The following is a 16,343-nucleotide window of genomic DNA, read 5'->3' as shown; positions in this document are numbered from 1 at the left end:
GCCGGTCGGCCGGCCTTGAGCCGAGCCGAGCCGGGTCGCCGCCGTCCGTCCGATCAGCCCCGGGGGCGATCTGGGCTGTCGGTCCCGTGGACCGGCGGTGGACCACCCGCGTGGTCCTGGTCCACGGTGGACCGCCCCCCCCTTGAGCCGCTGACCGGTGGGCCCCGCATGTCGGCGCCTCGCCCCCCCTGATGACGTCAGCCCTGGGAATTATTACGCAATAAATGATTTAAGGACTTTTTGTTATAGTAATAAACACAGTGAATCTTCTAAAATTCATAACTAATTAATCCGTGCTCCGTTTAAGCCCATTCAAGTCTCAGTAAATCAAGAAAAATGTGTAGAATCCATTAAAAATGGTTTTGTTCTCTGTTTCAGTAGTCTTATAGCCTGTTTGCAATGTTTGCCTTGTATGTCGCTAGATTCCGGTTCTTCCGACGCTCCGGTGTACTTCGAGATAGTCGCCGAGGTTCCTGCAGCAGCAGAGCAAGGTAAGTCATGCTTGTCACTTGAACATGTTGATCCTATATTGCAAATGCTCTATTGTTTTTTTTTCAAATATTGCATTGTTTTATAATGTTACCATGGGGTGTTCACCTATTGTTACAGCCATGCGATTTTGATACCATGCTCCTTTGTTAGCTTGGGTTATAACATGAATAGATTTTGGACTAGGAAGTGCTTAGCCATGCTTAGTTCCACTAGCACACAATGGGGAAAGCTCACTAAAATATAGACTTTAGGTTCAACTGGTGAGGTTGGTTTAGTACCACCGTTTTGGTGTGGGTTAATTAAAATGAATCACATGGTGGGCTGTGGGTGTATGGTTTTGCTGGTCGCACCCATGGCAGTTAAGGACCGGTTCGCGGGATGCCCTGGAAGAACTTATCGTACTTACCACAAGCCAGCGTGGGCAACGGCTGGGCTTGTAGTGTAGCTTCCCTCTAGTTGACGCATCCAGGCAAGGGTGGGCGTGATGGAGCGGGGCGGGCCCTGCGACGGCCTCTGTCGCTTCCGGATTCACCTAGGCACGAGAGGGGACTGCCCGTCGCCCGCTGGGGACGGGGGTGAAACTTGAGGTGTGGTGTGCTTGGCTGGAGGGGGTTATGCGAAGGGTCCTGTCACGGCCTCTTTCCGGTATGTCGTGGTGGCATGTCGGCGCACGGAAACGTGTCGTGGGGCTGTGTCTTGTGGGTACAGTTATACATCTTTGATCAGAGTAAAACTATTCGAATAGCCGTGCCCACGGTTATGGGCGGTCAACCAGATTCACCGTGATTAGTCTCACCCTAGTTTAGTCTAATGAAATTGGATAGTATAGATGGATGGTTGGGCCTGTTGCAACGTGGGATAGCGTTGGACAGCGGATGATCAATATTAATTAATTATTGCAACTGTTTAATTCTTTCAACTTCTGTTTATAAATGCTCGCTTTATGTAAATGAACCACTCTAGCTCTCCTTTGATAATTCCCTGCATCATACCCCTATTCCGGTATGACTTGTTGAGTACAGGGGGTAGTACTCAGTCTTGCTCTATTTTTCCCAACCCCAGAGTACGAGTATGTGTCAGATGGATGTTTCTCCGAGGAGTAGGCTTCGTCCGTGCCGTCGAGGATGCCTGTGGAGTGGTGTTCCCGCTGCAGTTCTAGTCAAGGCTTAGCTCCTGTTGTCTTTCGTTTTTCCGCTGCATTTATGTAAGACTTTTATGATGTTTGTAAGACGTGGATCTGAATGTCAACATTGTCGTTTATGTACCCCGGCCGGTCCTGGACGGGGATTTTAATGCACATTCTGCTTGGAATTCTATTCGGGAATTTCGGGAATTTCTGAGTGTGACATGATAGGTGCACGACTTTAACCACCATGATTTAAATCCTGCTGTTAATAAATATTATGTACGTGTAGGTTGATTTTTAATAGAAATTTAAGTAAATCATAGATGTGCCATTGATTTTTCTTCCCTTTAAGCGTACATTAGGGGATATATAAGTATGGTATTGACTGTGTGCGTATACATCTGTCGTGTAATCGAAAAAAAAGCATCTGTTCAGGATAAAAAATGTATAGATTAAAGCCATGTTTAGTTCGTGAAATGAAAATTTTTGGGTGCCACATCGAATGTTTGATCGGATATCGGAAGGGATTTTCGAACACAAATGAAAAGACTAATTTCATAACTCGCCTGGAAACCGCGAAACGAATCTTTTGAGTCTAATTAAGCCATCATTAGTACATGTGGGTTACTATAGTACTTATAGCTAATCATGGACTAATTAAGCTCAAAAGATTCGTCTCGCAATTTTCATGCAAACTGTGCAATTAGTTTTTGTTTTTATCTATATTTAATACTTCATGTATGCATGTATTTAAAGATTCGATGTGACTTTTTGAAAAAAATCCTAAACCAGGCCTAATAGCCTAATATGCATGAAATGCAAGAGAGGAACAGAGTAAGATGGAGGGCCCACCTACAGCGGCTGGCAGCTAGAGACTGGTGAGTGGGGCCCACGAGTGCAGCGGTGGGCGGTCAAGTCCCGGCAGGCCCGCGGTGTCCGGTCGCGGTCGGCCTCTTGGCTATTAATTCTGCTCATTTTTAGTATGCACAAAAGGCTACTACGTACCTTAGCTAAGGTTAATTAGCCATAGCTAATCCAACTCTGACAGTACACACGCACACACACGCACTGTCTCTTCCTAATCCGGCCTAGCTACTGTCTGACCGACTAGCAATGATTATTAACATGAACATCAGATCGATGATTCAGTACATGCATGCATGACTCCTGCAGGCCTGCCAGTTAATTATCTGTAGCAATATATAGTGATATCTCCAAAAAATAATAATAAGAAGAAATAGTAAAAATATGTAACACAACACTGTATATGGTATATATGTAGGCGATGTTGTACTCATGTACTGTACAAATATACAGTACTAAGTAGTTGGTATAAATTGCTGCTTACAGTTGGGGGTGATTAATATATATACTTGGAGCTACACAAATATACATTTCCTATTATATATAAAAAAACAAATATACAGCTGCAGGTCGTGTGCAGTGCCAGGCTGCCAGCTTGCTAGCCACTTGTATGGTGATCTTTACCTTACTCCACTGATTTTATTACCCCACCACATTTCAAACTGTTGTTATTGGTAGCTGGCAGTACTATTTAAACTTTTGACGATTGATAGATTTTAAATTTTACAATTAGTGATGAAAGATTGAATAGTGGCAGTCAACGGTGTTGATGCTCTGTCGGGTTAGAAAACACGTTGAGGGCCTGTTTAGATGTTTAGATCCCACCTTAAAAATTTTATATCTGTCACATTGAGCGTTTGAATACCTATATAAAGTATTAAATATAGACTAAAAAATAACTAATTGCACAGATTGTGACTATTTTGCGAGACGAATCTTTTGAGCCTAATTGCTACATGATTTGACAATGTGGTGCTACATTAAAAATATGCTAATGACGGATCAATTAGGCTTAATAAATTTATCTCACGGTTTACTGACAGATTCTTTAATTAGTTTTTTATTAGTGCCCGAACACCCCCATGCGACCCCTATATAATACCCGATGTAACACGCTAAAACTTTACACCCTTAAATCTAAACACCCCCTAATTTACTTCCTACGTCCCAAGTATTTCTACAAGTTCAAGCACAAAGTAAGATCAATCGAATAAATGCATTCAAATTAAATAAGAGATACCACCTTCGTATTAAAATATAGAAATTTTAGCTATGGTAAATCCAAATATATAGCCAAAAAATTGTTATATTTTAAAGAGTAAATTTCAGAAAACTATAATTATAGTGACAAAACTATCAGTTTGCTGTAATATTAGTGGTTTATTTCAATTTACTACAATAATAGCGTGGAAAATTATCGTAAAACTATAACTTTAATGTGGGGAAGACCGACCGGCCATGGCTATGGCTTATGGTCAAATTGGCCATCCATCTTTCTATTTTCTCTGTTAAGAACAATTGGCCATCCATCTCGACTTGACTTTCTCTTTCAATCAGGGATCCCCTCCAAGATCGAGGAAGATACTCTACTATACGGAGTGAGTGTTCATCGATCCTGCTGCCGGCCGCGTCAACTAGCTCTACTTGAACCCTCTTGCTACTGCTTCGCTACCTTGCTACATTACTTGACTACTCTTCAGATCCACAAATATTTCAATCTATCCAACCATTTTATTTATCACTCACTAATAATTACATATCTTTAGTTAGATGTGATCCTTTTTAATCAAGTACACACATAGTTAATTTCGCTTCAATCTTTTTTTTTTCGAACGGTCCTATCATTACCGACGTTTTAACGACGTTTTATATAAAAAAAAGAAGGTGTTGAGAAAACAAAACAAAACCTTATAATTTTAAACTCTAGTACTTTTAGATAACTTAATCTCTCTTATGTATTCGTGAACGAAGGGAGAATATTAGCTGCTTCTTCCTGGTTCCTGCAGTGCCTGCGGCTGCACGCATAGCTCAACCTGCAACTCTCTGCACCGCCAAGCGCCAACTTAATTAGTTTATTGAACCCGATCGATCGATGACAAAGAGCTACTCCTACTAGCTAGTAATTTTAATCTGCTTGCTTTTCTCCAGCTTACTCTTCCGCCCGATCGATTCGCCGACTGCTATATGGAGTATTATTAGCAGCTGATTGATCCGGCTACTGCATGCACGACCGGCCGATATAAGTTTAATTAATAAGTTGATTTATACTACTATTAGCTTCCATTAAGTAGCTCGATCGATCAGCTCGCTGGCTGGCAGCTGCATGTATATATTTGCCTGCCGGCGCACGTAGATGCATGTGCAATGTCGTCTACTTCCGAGTTCGTCTGACTAAATCCCACAATATCAGCTAAATGCTTAGTAATTACAGATAGTAGTAACAGATCATGCATGCATGCGTGATGCGTGTGCACCACATTACTAATTAAGAGCTTAATTAACCAGGAGATGATAGTCAAATGCACGACCCGTCGATGCTTCATTCGTCAATCCATTAATTAATTCAATTATAGTTAAGTTAAGAAGGTCAATTAATTTATTTAGTTTGGCTTGTTGAGCTTGTAAGAGGTAGAGACTAACTCTTGAGATAGCTAGCTAGCTAAGCTAGCTGGAGAGTGGAGGCTGGAGCAGAATCGTAGTGATCGATCGATCGAGCACATGCACATGAACGTGTGATTGACCGACCGACCACATCATCACAGAAGACTGATCGACTAGTTATATATACACGTAATCCACACAATATTTTATAACTCACAGTATTATTAGTATAATCTTGTAAAAGAAATCAAACCATATTTAAATCGATGGACCCATCCGTTGTGTTTCCGGCTAAATTCAGTATGATCTCCTACACTTTCTGTAGATGCGTGCTGCAACTCATCAGCGTACGTGCACACACATGTCATGTTTATTTTTCTTTGTTAATCACAAAAGATTTGGATTTGGAGTTACATAGAGTAGGCACGACAATTAGGTAGACCACGAAGGTCGTTAATTGATACGCAACTTGCAGACAGGCAAAGAATGAATCATCAGTAAGAAGAGTAATTCTCCGCTGAATCCGATCGTCGTCGTCTTCTTCCACGGCCACGGCCATGACTGCTGCACATAACAGCAAAGCAATCTCTCGAGGCCGAGGCGACTGACTACTCCTGTCCTGCCGCCCGGTCACTCGGTCAGCCTCATGTAATGTAGAACAATTCAGAGCAATTAACCAATATATATCCATGGTCCTCTTCCATCAAAATGATTCATATGGTCCTGAACTATACTTTAAACTCCAAACTCTCTAGTTTTACAATCGTGGACAACATAGTGGGCATTGTGTGAAATGATCCTAAAATCTACTAAAACAAAAATGGATTGTACTCCTTGCAGACTCTCACCAGTACAATCAGTCTTCCCCTGTAGATTTCCCTTTTGCCACGGCCAAACTCCAGCGCCCTGTAAAATTTCCGGGCACACTAACAAAATTGCTGTGTTTAGAGCACCCTAAGCTACAATTATTTTTGTTGCTAGCTTTTAGCTTCTAATGCTGACTACCCCTGGTTGCTACTACATAGAAAGGAAATGCCAAAGTGGCCTCTGATCAACCCCTCCTATGATGATGCCTCTTCCTGCGTGGTGGTTTCTGAAGCATGGACATGTGATCCATGTCTTGGGGATCTCTTGAGTCGGAGGGAGCTCCTCCTGTCAGCCAGTTCAGTGCCTCTCCTGCAGCATCCTTCTCCGCAAGCTTCTTGTTGGCACACGGCTGCCCTACAAACTGCATGCCATTGAACTCCACGGTCGACCTGAAGAGGCTGTTCTTGATTTGCTTCGTCTTGTAGGATGGGTTATCATGCCCAGCCCTAGTGAGAAGGGTCTGGAGCTGGTTCTTAGCATTGTCTCCTCCATTTCCACCACCACCATGGCTCATGGGGGCTGCAGAGAACATTGTCTTTGCTTTCTTTGATCTTTGCTCTTGTCGACCATATACGAAACGGCCGTTGCATGGATCCTCAGTGACAAGCAGTCTAATCGCTGACAGAAGCTCTTCACTGGTTTGGATGTCCATCCTCGGGTTTTGGAGCTGTTAAAATAAAAAAGATTAATTGGTCAAATATCACCAACACATTAGCACAATCGAGGACATAACTAAGCCGTACAATTTCATATGAGAATGTTCTGTACATGAAAACAAATATACCACATCCTTTAACAAATGAAATCTGGCAGTCTGGCAGGACATATTTTGATGCAACTTGAATAGAGGCATTCCAAAGCATAGTTCATATCCTCCATAAGATATTTTCCATCAAACAAAAGTCAAAGATGACAGATTTTGGATCATGATGAATTTGACATCCCAATATGTAAATTTGGACCATGGTGAGATCCTACACGGTTACTTCGGGAAAGTGCTACCCCTGCTGACTATGGCCACAACAGCATGGAGGTACGAAACAGCACATGTATCTATATCATATAAAATATACAATATGCTACATATATGTTTTATACAAGATGTTGAGTTGGAGTTGGCAACCGATAACTACCTATTTTGACATTCGACATACCAGCCCACAACTAAGAAATGATAAAGGAATGTAAATACCAATTTAAATGACACATTAGAAATCAGTCTGCAAGTACCTTGCAATGGATTAAATTATCAAGTTCACTCTTGAGACTCAAGTAAGTTGATGCAAGATCACGACTCATGAAGAACTCAAGATATCCTCCAAGCATTTTCAAATGTCCATCCTGCAGCATGAAGTAAAAATTAGCCAATAGTACCTTTGCTTATTTCAGCAACAAATAAGTAATTCAAATGAACTTACCAAGCCCCCTTGTTTTATGTTGCCTCCAAAGAGTAACAGTATAGAATCAGATATAGCCGTTGAGTCCCGGAGAAAAACAGAATTCACCTTCACCTTCTCATTGAACACCAGCCAGGGGAAGGGAATCTTGGTTTCTTTTCCATTGACTGAACTCTGAAAACAACAAAAACCAATTAGATGATACTTTCTCGCATACATCCATTGGTAGAAATAACAAAGCAACATAGGTTGATCACCAGTGATGATAACTAGATCTAACTTACCGAGTAAAGCATGACTTGCCCATCCTCCATTGTCTTGAGAGAAATTGATTTCTCCTTGTTCTGTGATTATCAAGAGCAACAAAACCAATGATTAGGGAATTTAAAGCATTCTAACATTGACTTATAAGAAGTTAATATTGGAATCAGTCATCCTCCACATAAAGCATATATAATATATAATATGTTTTCCTCCTTTAAAAAAAATAGTGTTTCAGTACTTGCATACTAATTTTTCTTTTGATCATCACCATAAATAGCTGGAACTAGCACAATTCTTGTCACAGCTTCACAGGCAAAACAAAAGTATACAACGGTAGCAAAAATACAAGCACGAAAAATGCAAAAACAGAAATGTTAATAAATGATAGGTAACTCACCACAACAGAGGAAACACCTGGATATAATCCTGCACAAATGACCGCCCGAACTAGATTTTCATCACGGCTCCATTTATTGCACGCAGTCATGTTTTCATCAACCAACCCAGTATCCCTGAGAAGAAAGAGAAATTGTCTCCGAAGGGAATCTATGGCTTTCAAGGTTTGCACGGATAGAAAATTTTTCCAGCAGTAGTCATAGCCATTGCGATCTCTTTCAGCCTCTCTCCATCCTTCGTATGCACGAACAAGTGCAAGGTGATCGCTATAGTCCCGGCATGAAAACTGCAATTTAGCAGACTCTGCAAGCTGCATGCAGAAAGATGGCACAGAAATGAAATTTATTACATAGAGACTTCAGAAAAGAGAAGGGCAAGTACAATGAAATAACAAAAAAGGGCACTACCAAAAAGGGAAACGCAGTATATAACAGAATATACATATTTTACTGCATTAGGAACACAAAAAATTTTGAATGCATTACAAGAGGCAGTTCAAACTGGAGTTCTAAGAAAGAATTACTTACATCCTTCTTGTCAAATGGAGTCAAGAATGGATCTCTCACACTAAGTCCCGAAACAATGGTTAATATGGGATCAAGGCAATTAAAAATAGCACCAAAAATCAGCATCTTCCCCAATTTAGGCTCAACTGGAAGCATGGATAAGTGCTTTCCTGGTAATGCCAATCCGTGGGTATAGTTAGCACATGCTACAAATGCTCAAGATGATTCAATAAAGCAGTGATAAACGGATGATTTGAAGGATGGATCTGATACCTAGAATTGTTAACTCTTCATTACGATCAAACGCTCCAATGACTTTGAGATATTCAATGGCATTTTCTACCTGAAAAAATTCAAATTAATTTATCAAGTCATTCCAAGACACAGGATAGACTTTTGCGGCTTGTGATTAATACGGAAATCAAGTACCGATAGAGACTCAGGTGATTGCAAAGCTCTGGATAAAAATTCAGAGATGCTCCCAAGGCGCAAGCTTTTTATTTGCAAACAGAGGGATTGCAGAGGAGTTCTCAGGAGTTCTGGCAACTGATAGTCAGCAAATGCTTCATACACGCATTGTGGATATAGATGGTAACACTCCCCTGGTTGGACTCGACCAGCTCTTCCTCGTCTCTAAATTGTTATACAATTTAATTAGCCAAAATGATATGATAGAAGTTGATGATATGCGTGTTAAAGTTAAAAAAAAATATTTATTAGCATATTGATTCCAGAAAATGCAAATTCATTCAAAGTGTTACGAAAAAAATAAAATTAGTAATACTCCAACAAGAGAAAAACACCTGTCTGGCAGAAGCCTTGGAGATCCAGGTTGGAAGCAAACATGGAGTGTTGTTCAATGCATCATAAGATGTCTCTTTTGCTTTGCCACAATCAACCACAAAAACTACATCATTGATAGTAATACTTGTTTCAGCCAAATTGGTTGCAAGAACAATTTTCCTTACACCAGGCTCAGGTCTATCAAATATTAGTTTCTGCACAGCAAAGAGGCAGTAATATCAATATATGATAAATGGTATAAGAGAAGACACAGATATCATTTGGTGCTTTCTGTATATGGCTGCAAATGACCTGAATAAGTTAAATAGCACTAACAGAACCATATCATGGGATGATATGATAATCATGGAGTAAAACATGAGGGAATATATGGGCTTCAATAATATGTTGAACACATTAACAGAAGTTATAAGCCTACAAAACATGACATTCATACATTAACTTAGGACATAGAAATTCCAAACGCAATATTGTAGAACTGGCATTAGCAAAGCAAGTTATAAGGACTGCAGGCAAGTTTCAAATATCGTTATATCAAACAAGTACTGCCACATGTTACTGGACAACACCTTATCGCTTAAGCGCATCAAATTGAAAACGGTAGGCCAATCAATATTCCATTGCTTAAAACAGAGAACTGAGCATGGCTGTGCTAAAAGTAACAATAAACATATAAATTAGATCACCATTGTTGTAATACCTGCTCTGAGCTAGCCATTGAACCATGACATGCAAGCAGTAAAACTTTACTAGGGTCTCCAAGCAATGGGTTTGCTTGCAGCTGCTCTTTCAGTGCATTGATGTCATCCCACCCAGTCATAAATACAAGAACTGCGCCAGCTCTTTCCTTTTGGCATATATGGCATAAGACATTTTCTATCAAGTTAAAACCAATCGAATCAGGATTCCAACAGGATAGTGAGTCACGAGTTCGTGCACTGTAGTCCCTTAAATCAGCAGCTTGAACTGTATCCTGCTCAAAAGATGAGTTTAGAGGGGAGACCAAAGCTCTGAACAGGAAATAGTGGGCATAAAAATGCAGGAACTACATACTTCTACAACCGAAGCAATTTGGCTCTTCCTCCTCCTTAGAGCTTGCTTTTGCATCTTCCAACTTTTCTCTTGACCATAGTCATCAATTTGATTGTAAGGAGTTAATCTGTGCCCAGTAATTTCGAGAATATCTTCTAGAAATCGACTCCGAACAGGATAAGTGAAACCCTGAAATGAGATGTATGCAACCAATGAGGGCCATCCTAATAAAATAAGATGCTTTAATCTAGGCTAGGTTAGGATCTCTCTTATGAATAACCCTACTGATGAGTGATCAGAGCAAAATGCAACACGAAAACAACATATGAAACAGCCAAATTAGGCATCTCCCAAGCGACTATATCAACCCACATCAAAACATAGTATTGAGAGCATAAAGTGTATGCCAACAAGTTCTATTACTCCCGGTTCCACATGGAAGTTGTTTTAGCCTTAACTCCAAAATGTAAATGGATTTATTTTAGCCTTAACTCCGAAATGTAAGTTGCATTGGAACTTCTAGGCTCTTTTTTGTATTTCTTCTTCCATGTTTGCCCTTGCCAAATAAGTGCTACCTCTCTCACGGAGTCACGGATAATGAGTCTTATTTTCCAGTACTACAAATGAAGGGAACAAGTCATTTGAGCTAATTTCTCAATACTTGTACACAAGTCTAAAACAACTTGTATCTGGAATCAAAGGGAGTATCACGAGACAATACAAGTACCAAATATACTGAACCAGTTCTACTGGTGAACAGAGCAGCATCATAGCTGGTATACCACAGAAGCAAATGCCATATCAATAGAGCTGTCAAGCTGGCAGGTACAATGGGACATTTTTATGGCATTGTGACTTCATTAAAAATTCCAACAGAGTTGCAGACCAAGACAGCAGAAAGGATAAAGTAAAGACAAAGACGAGTGAACTCAAAATGCCTTAAGAAATATCTTACAGGTATATGTATCATGGGAGCTCCACCAAAGTATGAAGAGAATAACTCAGCGTTAAGGGTTGCACTCATCAAAACAAGTCTTAGCTCAGGCCGGCGTGGAAGAAGGTCCTTCAGGACAATAAGAAGAAAATCTAGCACAAAAATACAAAAATATTCAGCATGAAATCGTCTACCTGAGTGTCTAGCTATAACTTTTTGAATGCAGATTTATTTATTTTATGACGATTGCAGACCTTCATTCATGCCACGCTCATGGATTTCATCAACAATAACATGGGTAACACCTTTCAAATTTCTATCCACCAGCAATCTCCGCAACAGAACTCCAGTAGTACAGAAAAGAAGGCGTGTGTCCCGTCCTTTCATCCCTTCCAACCGAACTTTGTAGCCAACCTAAAATTAAGACTCCTTAATTAGGGCTGAGATAATAAGAATAATAAAATCACAAAATTCTGCAAGAAACATTAAGCTGAGGCCAATCCTCTCGTCAGATCGCCAAAATGAAAGAATGAAGGGAAAAAAATGCAGTCAGGTATAAGAAAGCATATTATCCCAATAGTATAGCTGATCCAACTGCAGAATTGAACTGATGGCCAATAATTAACCAATAGATTAAAGATAGCTTTTGGATAATGCACATGTTGTACGGATTCCCTAATGGCAACCATAAGCAGTAGTCCCAGCATGAAAAAAAAGTCACTCCATCAGTACAACTCTACAAGTAGACAGTAGCTCACCGATTCACCAATTTTTTCCCCTCTTTCAGCAGCAACTCTTTCAGAAACAGCTATGGCTGATATTCGTCTTGGTTGAGTACAAATAATACTGCAAGTGGCACCACGAGCAGCATCTATTTCAGACTCTAAAATGTACTGAGGTAGCTGTGTTGTCTTACCACATCCTGTTTCACCTGAAACTACAACAACCTGTTCATCAAAAAGAACATATGTCAATGCTCTTATCTCAGTAGAACTACTCAAAAGATTTTGCCTATGTACTAACATATCAAGATATATTTGTCAAAATTGCTCTCTCAAGTAAAAAAATAATAATATGATACATTGGCTTTCCAACATACAGAACTTCAACAGCCATTCAATTTGGATATTAAGTAGAAGATGTTGCCCTTTACATGAGAATATTAGCTCAGTATGATTGCAGTTTGCAAAGAGATTTTAATTGGAAAAATACCATTCAAAGCGAGGATGATATTTGAGCCCTGGGGCAATAGACACATCGATGAAAAGATGGATGTCACTGACTAGTTGATATCTGATCCTTTTTACATTTATAAGCATATTAATTGGTGTTGAAGCAGTAAAATTCCTGGTCTGGTTAGTGATCACTTATTTAAACACTCGTTCACATACATGAATAACTTCCTATTTACTTTCACGAACAAAATAGTTGGGTTTTAAAAGTCCATCATTGACCAAGGTGCAAACCTGATTGTAAATCTAGCAATCCCTCCATTCTCAAATGCTAGGCAGTATTCACAACCAAGCAAATCAATTCAGACAGAATGTGACCAAAGTACAATTTAGTTTATTAGAAGAACATAAATAAAGTAGTAAAAGCAGGTCCATAAGCAGAGTCAATAGGGCCATAGGGATAGTCTTTTCTTCTTATTTTGGGAGTAGAAGGTTAGAAAATGACAAGTACTTACTAAATAAACACTTTTTTTTCAAAAGAGTTAAGCATTTGAGAACAAAGGAAGTATCTAATAGTCAACTACAAACACAAATCTAAAACAAGAGCAGGACCTGATTCTGAGCTATAGCTTCCAATAATGTTTGCCTTTCTTTATAAGCAGGAAGACTGCGACGAAATTCCATCATGCTTTGGCCATCATGTGATTCCTGAAAAAGAGAGAAGCTTTATGCCTTTAACAATACAAGGCACTAATCTACACTGGTCACTGCATCCACTGGAATCGATATATAACAAAAGCAAGGGGGAAATGTGTATCGAATAAAACATTCTAAAGCAAATTTGACTACAGCATGACATGGTTAATAATGCAGAATTGCACAAAGAAAAATAATCCCTCTATCCAGAAATTCAAATAACTGATGCATACAACATTACTTAGGTTCAGGCGTGGGCATATGGAAATAACATAGCTGATCTGTTATCAGTTATCAAGAGTATAATTTAGTATGTTAATGATATATTGAAATATCCCCAAACATTATGAAAGAAGGGGTCGAGGGTGCATCTGACTGCAAAGCATGAACTGCAACATATAATATGAAAGGAGGGAGCAACCACTAACTTGCAATGCAACCAATCGACTACTACAGAACAGATACACAGTTGTTTGCAAGTATGTTGTGATCCACTTTCTGAACTTTACAATTAGCCATAAGTTTTCACTTCAAATGGATAGATCCTCACAGAGTAAGCATCATGATTGGAAATTTCTAATACAATTGGAAAAAAACTAATAAAAAAATCTACAAGTGGTATACTGCATATAATCAAACCTGCCATGATTCCTGTTGATTACGCAACTGTAGGCTTTTTCTTCTTTGTATTCTCTCTATCACAGCACTGGTTGAAGTCTGATTATCTTGCTGCTCCAAGAAGCTTTCGTCAGTTGCAAAACTGTCTGTGCTACTTGACCTTGAGAAAGCGGCATTAGGAAAGCTCCCACTGCTTGTTCTCTTCCGTGCAAGATAATCTGAAAGCAAAGCATCAACTTCTCTTTGCAATCCAGAAGGAATAGACACCTGTAGTAAGTACGAAACGAATAATTTAGCGAACATTAATGAGCAGTGCATGCACGTAGCACGCTAAAACACTTGAGGTCTCTCTGAGGTACAATCAACATACCTCTCTTTGTGGTCTTTTGTCATCAAGGTCTGATCTATAATTAGGCAATGGAACCTTACTAAACACAACAATCCTAGAATACTGACGGCTGCAATAACATAGAGTTATCATCAGATAGGTGGTAAAGCATATGTGGTGTTAGGATATCAGAGGGGGCAACGAAGTACCTGTACAAACCCATTCGTTCGGCCAGTTGGGAAAGTTGTTCAAAATCACGTCTGTCCTTTCTTTCCCTAGAGATAACCTCTTGCTCATCTTCGTTACGAAGAAGCATGTGCAGTTTCCATTTCCATTCATCAATATTATCTAAAGTGGATCCACCCTGGAAATATTATTTAAATGCAACTGTAATGCTTGATTCATCCATAGAAGCTCAGTACCAAACATTTTAACACACAAAGAAATGGAGAAGAAAGCAATCTTGACTCTAAAGATCCATAATACATGGGCTATTTGTAGTTGGCTAGTTGCAATATTTTGTCAAGTTCCACTGAAAACACCGGAAAATAAACAGCCTCTTATCTTGGGGAAACATCCTTTCTGTTTTCCTAATTTTGGCAAATATTTCTCATGACAATTTATGATAAACAGCTTAATCAAACTTGAGACCTATCCCCAACATAAAAGAACATCTAAAAGGGCACTTCAATGTGGAGCTCAGAGTGCACGGTAAGTGTAATACAGTAATATATATTGATATATGGTTAAACCAGTAATACCTTTAATAAGCAACTAGTAAGACTGCAAGACACATAAACACAAGTTAATGTGGCAAGCCGGTGAACAAAAACGACGGCAAATGGCCAACCTCTCAGTTGTTGTTTCTGTTGGCAACGGCGTTTGCAGAGATAACAGCTAATGGCAAGCACCCTTACTATCGATCGCTAATCGCATCTCTACTGCATAGGCACCCAAATTTGGGTGAAAAGTATTTTGAGTTGCGCAGTTTAGTTTAACCGAGTACTAATTATCCTATTCCATAATCCATATTACTACGTGAGTCATACTTACTACAGCAGAATAAGTTGGATCAACGCACTCACCCTACTCGAGACGGAGGTGCGGTCCATCTCCCGATCCGAGTCATCCTCAGAGAAATCGTCGTAGGCGTACCGGGCGTACCCGGCGCTCCGCTGCCGGAAAGGCTCTGGCTGAGGAGGAGGCTGCCGTGGAGGGGGAGGCGTCGCGCGCCGGGGCGGTCGAGGCGGGGACGGCGGGGGGCTGAGCGAGCGCCCGTCCGCCCGCCACTCGGGCGCGCGCACCGGCTGAGCCTGCGCGGCCGCGGACGGCGGCGGAGCGAGGCTGCCGTTGGTAGACGCGATGACGGAGCGGAGGCGCCGCATCGGCGGGACGTAGACCCCGCTGGTGCTCATGGAGGCGGAGGCGGAGGTGGAGGGCGGGGAGAGGATGGTGGTGCCAGTGGCAGTGGCGCTGCGTGGGGGAGAAGGATTAGGGTTCCGGGAGAGGAAGAGCGGGGAGGGCATGATCAGCGGGCGAGGCCGGCGGTGGAGGCGGAGGCGACCCCGGAGGCAGGAGGCCAGGAGCATCACCAACCGCGCCGCCGCGGCAGCAGGGCCAGATATCTCATGCAGCGCCTCCGCTCCCTCTGCTTCTGGAGCGGCGGCGGCGGCGGCGGGAGGACGGCTCGAGGGTTCGGGAGGGATCTGGCCCGCCGGGGTTTGAGGAGGGTTTAGGGCGAAAGCTCCGATTCCGGCGAGAGGCGGCGGCGCGGGGTTGGGGGGTCGGGGCGGAGAGCGTGGCGGCTGTGAAGGGGAAAGAGAGAGAGAGAGAGGAGAATCAAGGAATGGATGGGTGAGGTGGGGTGCGGGTGCGGATGTCGGTGAGAAAAGGAAAGGGCAGTCCTAAGCAGTGGGAAGTTTTGGGTCACTGACATGTGGACTGCTCTATTCGACGTTTCGCTGCAGCGCGGGCCCACTCGCGCGCGCGAGCCCTGGCCCCCCTTGGTGTATCGAGACGAGGGCGACGTGAGCCCACGTGGCCTCTTTTGCAACGTCGGTATGGACGGCTGCTTTGGGCCCTAAATGGTCGTGACTTGGCAAGCCCTGATAGGATGAGCAGGTGGGGCCCACGAGGATACGCGAGATTTCTGTGCTTTTTCCCCCTTTACTTTATAGAGTTGGGCCGGAAGCCCAAAAACAATAGCCCGCCCGTGGCTAGTTAGCCCATGAAACAGTGAATCAGAT

At 41.6% G+C, this 16,343-nt stretch overlaps 1 protein-coding gene across 1 annotated transcript; it reads right to left on the bottom strand.

The window, feature by feature from the left end:
* Window positions 1-5,447: 5,447 nt before the first annotated feature.
* Window positions 5,448-15,948, bottom strand: LOC127754404 (DExH-box ATP-dependent RNA helicase DExH3-like). Its single transcript, XM_052279920.1, has 19 exons — window positions 15,183-15,948; window positions 14,307-14,461; window positions 14,140-14,227; window positions 13,791-14,036; window positions 13,068-13,163; window positions 12,042-12,230; window positions 11,538-11,697; window positions 11,305-11,435; window positions 10,371-10,538; window positions 10,018-10,290; window positions 9,317-9,511; window positions 8,943-9,146; window positions 8,787-8,856; window positions 8,535-8,683; window positions 8,009-8,317; window positions 7,632-7,691; window positions 7,369-7,521; window positions 7,181-7,291; window positions 5,448-6,617 (listed from the first exon to the last, which is right to left on the bottom strand). Exons 1-19 carry the CDS (start codon window positions 15,684-15,686, stop codon window positions 6,135-6,137), a joined length of 3,744 nt encoding a protein of 1,247 aa, XP_052135880.1. The 5' UTR covers window positions 15,687-15,948; the 3' UTR covers window positions 5,448-6,134.
* Between the last annotated feature and the right edge of the window lie 395 nt (window positions 15,949-16,343).

This window comes from Oryza glaberrima, chromosome 1, assembly GCF_000147395.1.
Source record: "Oryza glaberrima chromosome 1, OglaRS2, whole genome shotgun sequence".
NCBI classification, from domain to species: Eukaryota; Viridiplantae; Streptophyta; class Magnoliopsida; order Poales; family Poaceae; genus Oryza; species Oryza glaberrima.
Note: the sequence above shows the minus strand (reverse complement) of the source record. Positions and strands in the feature narration are given on the sequence as shown.

Coding starts and splice junctions, on each gene's coding strand:
- LOC127754404 (XM_052279920.1), bottom strand. CDS start 15,686: ATGCTCCTGGCCTCCTGCCTCCGGGGTCGCCTCCGCCTCCACCGCCGG. Junction 14,228..14,306: donor GAACGAATGGGTTTGTACAG/GTACTTCGTTGC, acceptor ATGTTATTGCAG/CCGTCAGTATTCTAGGATTG. Junction 7,292..7,368: donor ACATAAAACAAGGGGGCTTG/GTAAGTTCATTT, acceptor TTCATGCTGCAG/GATGGACATTTGAAAATGCT.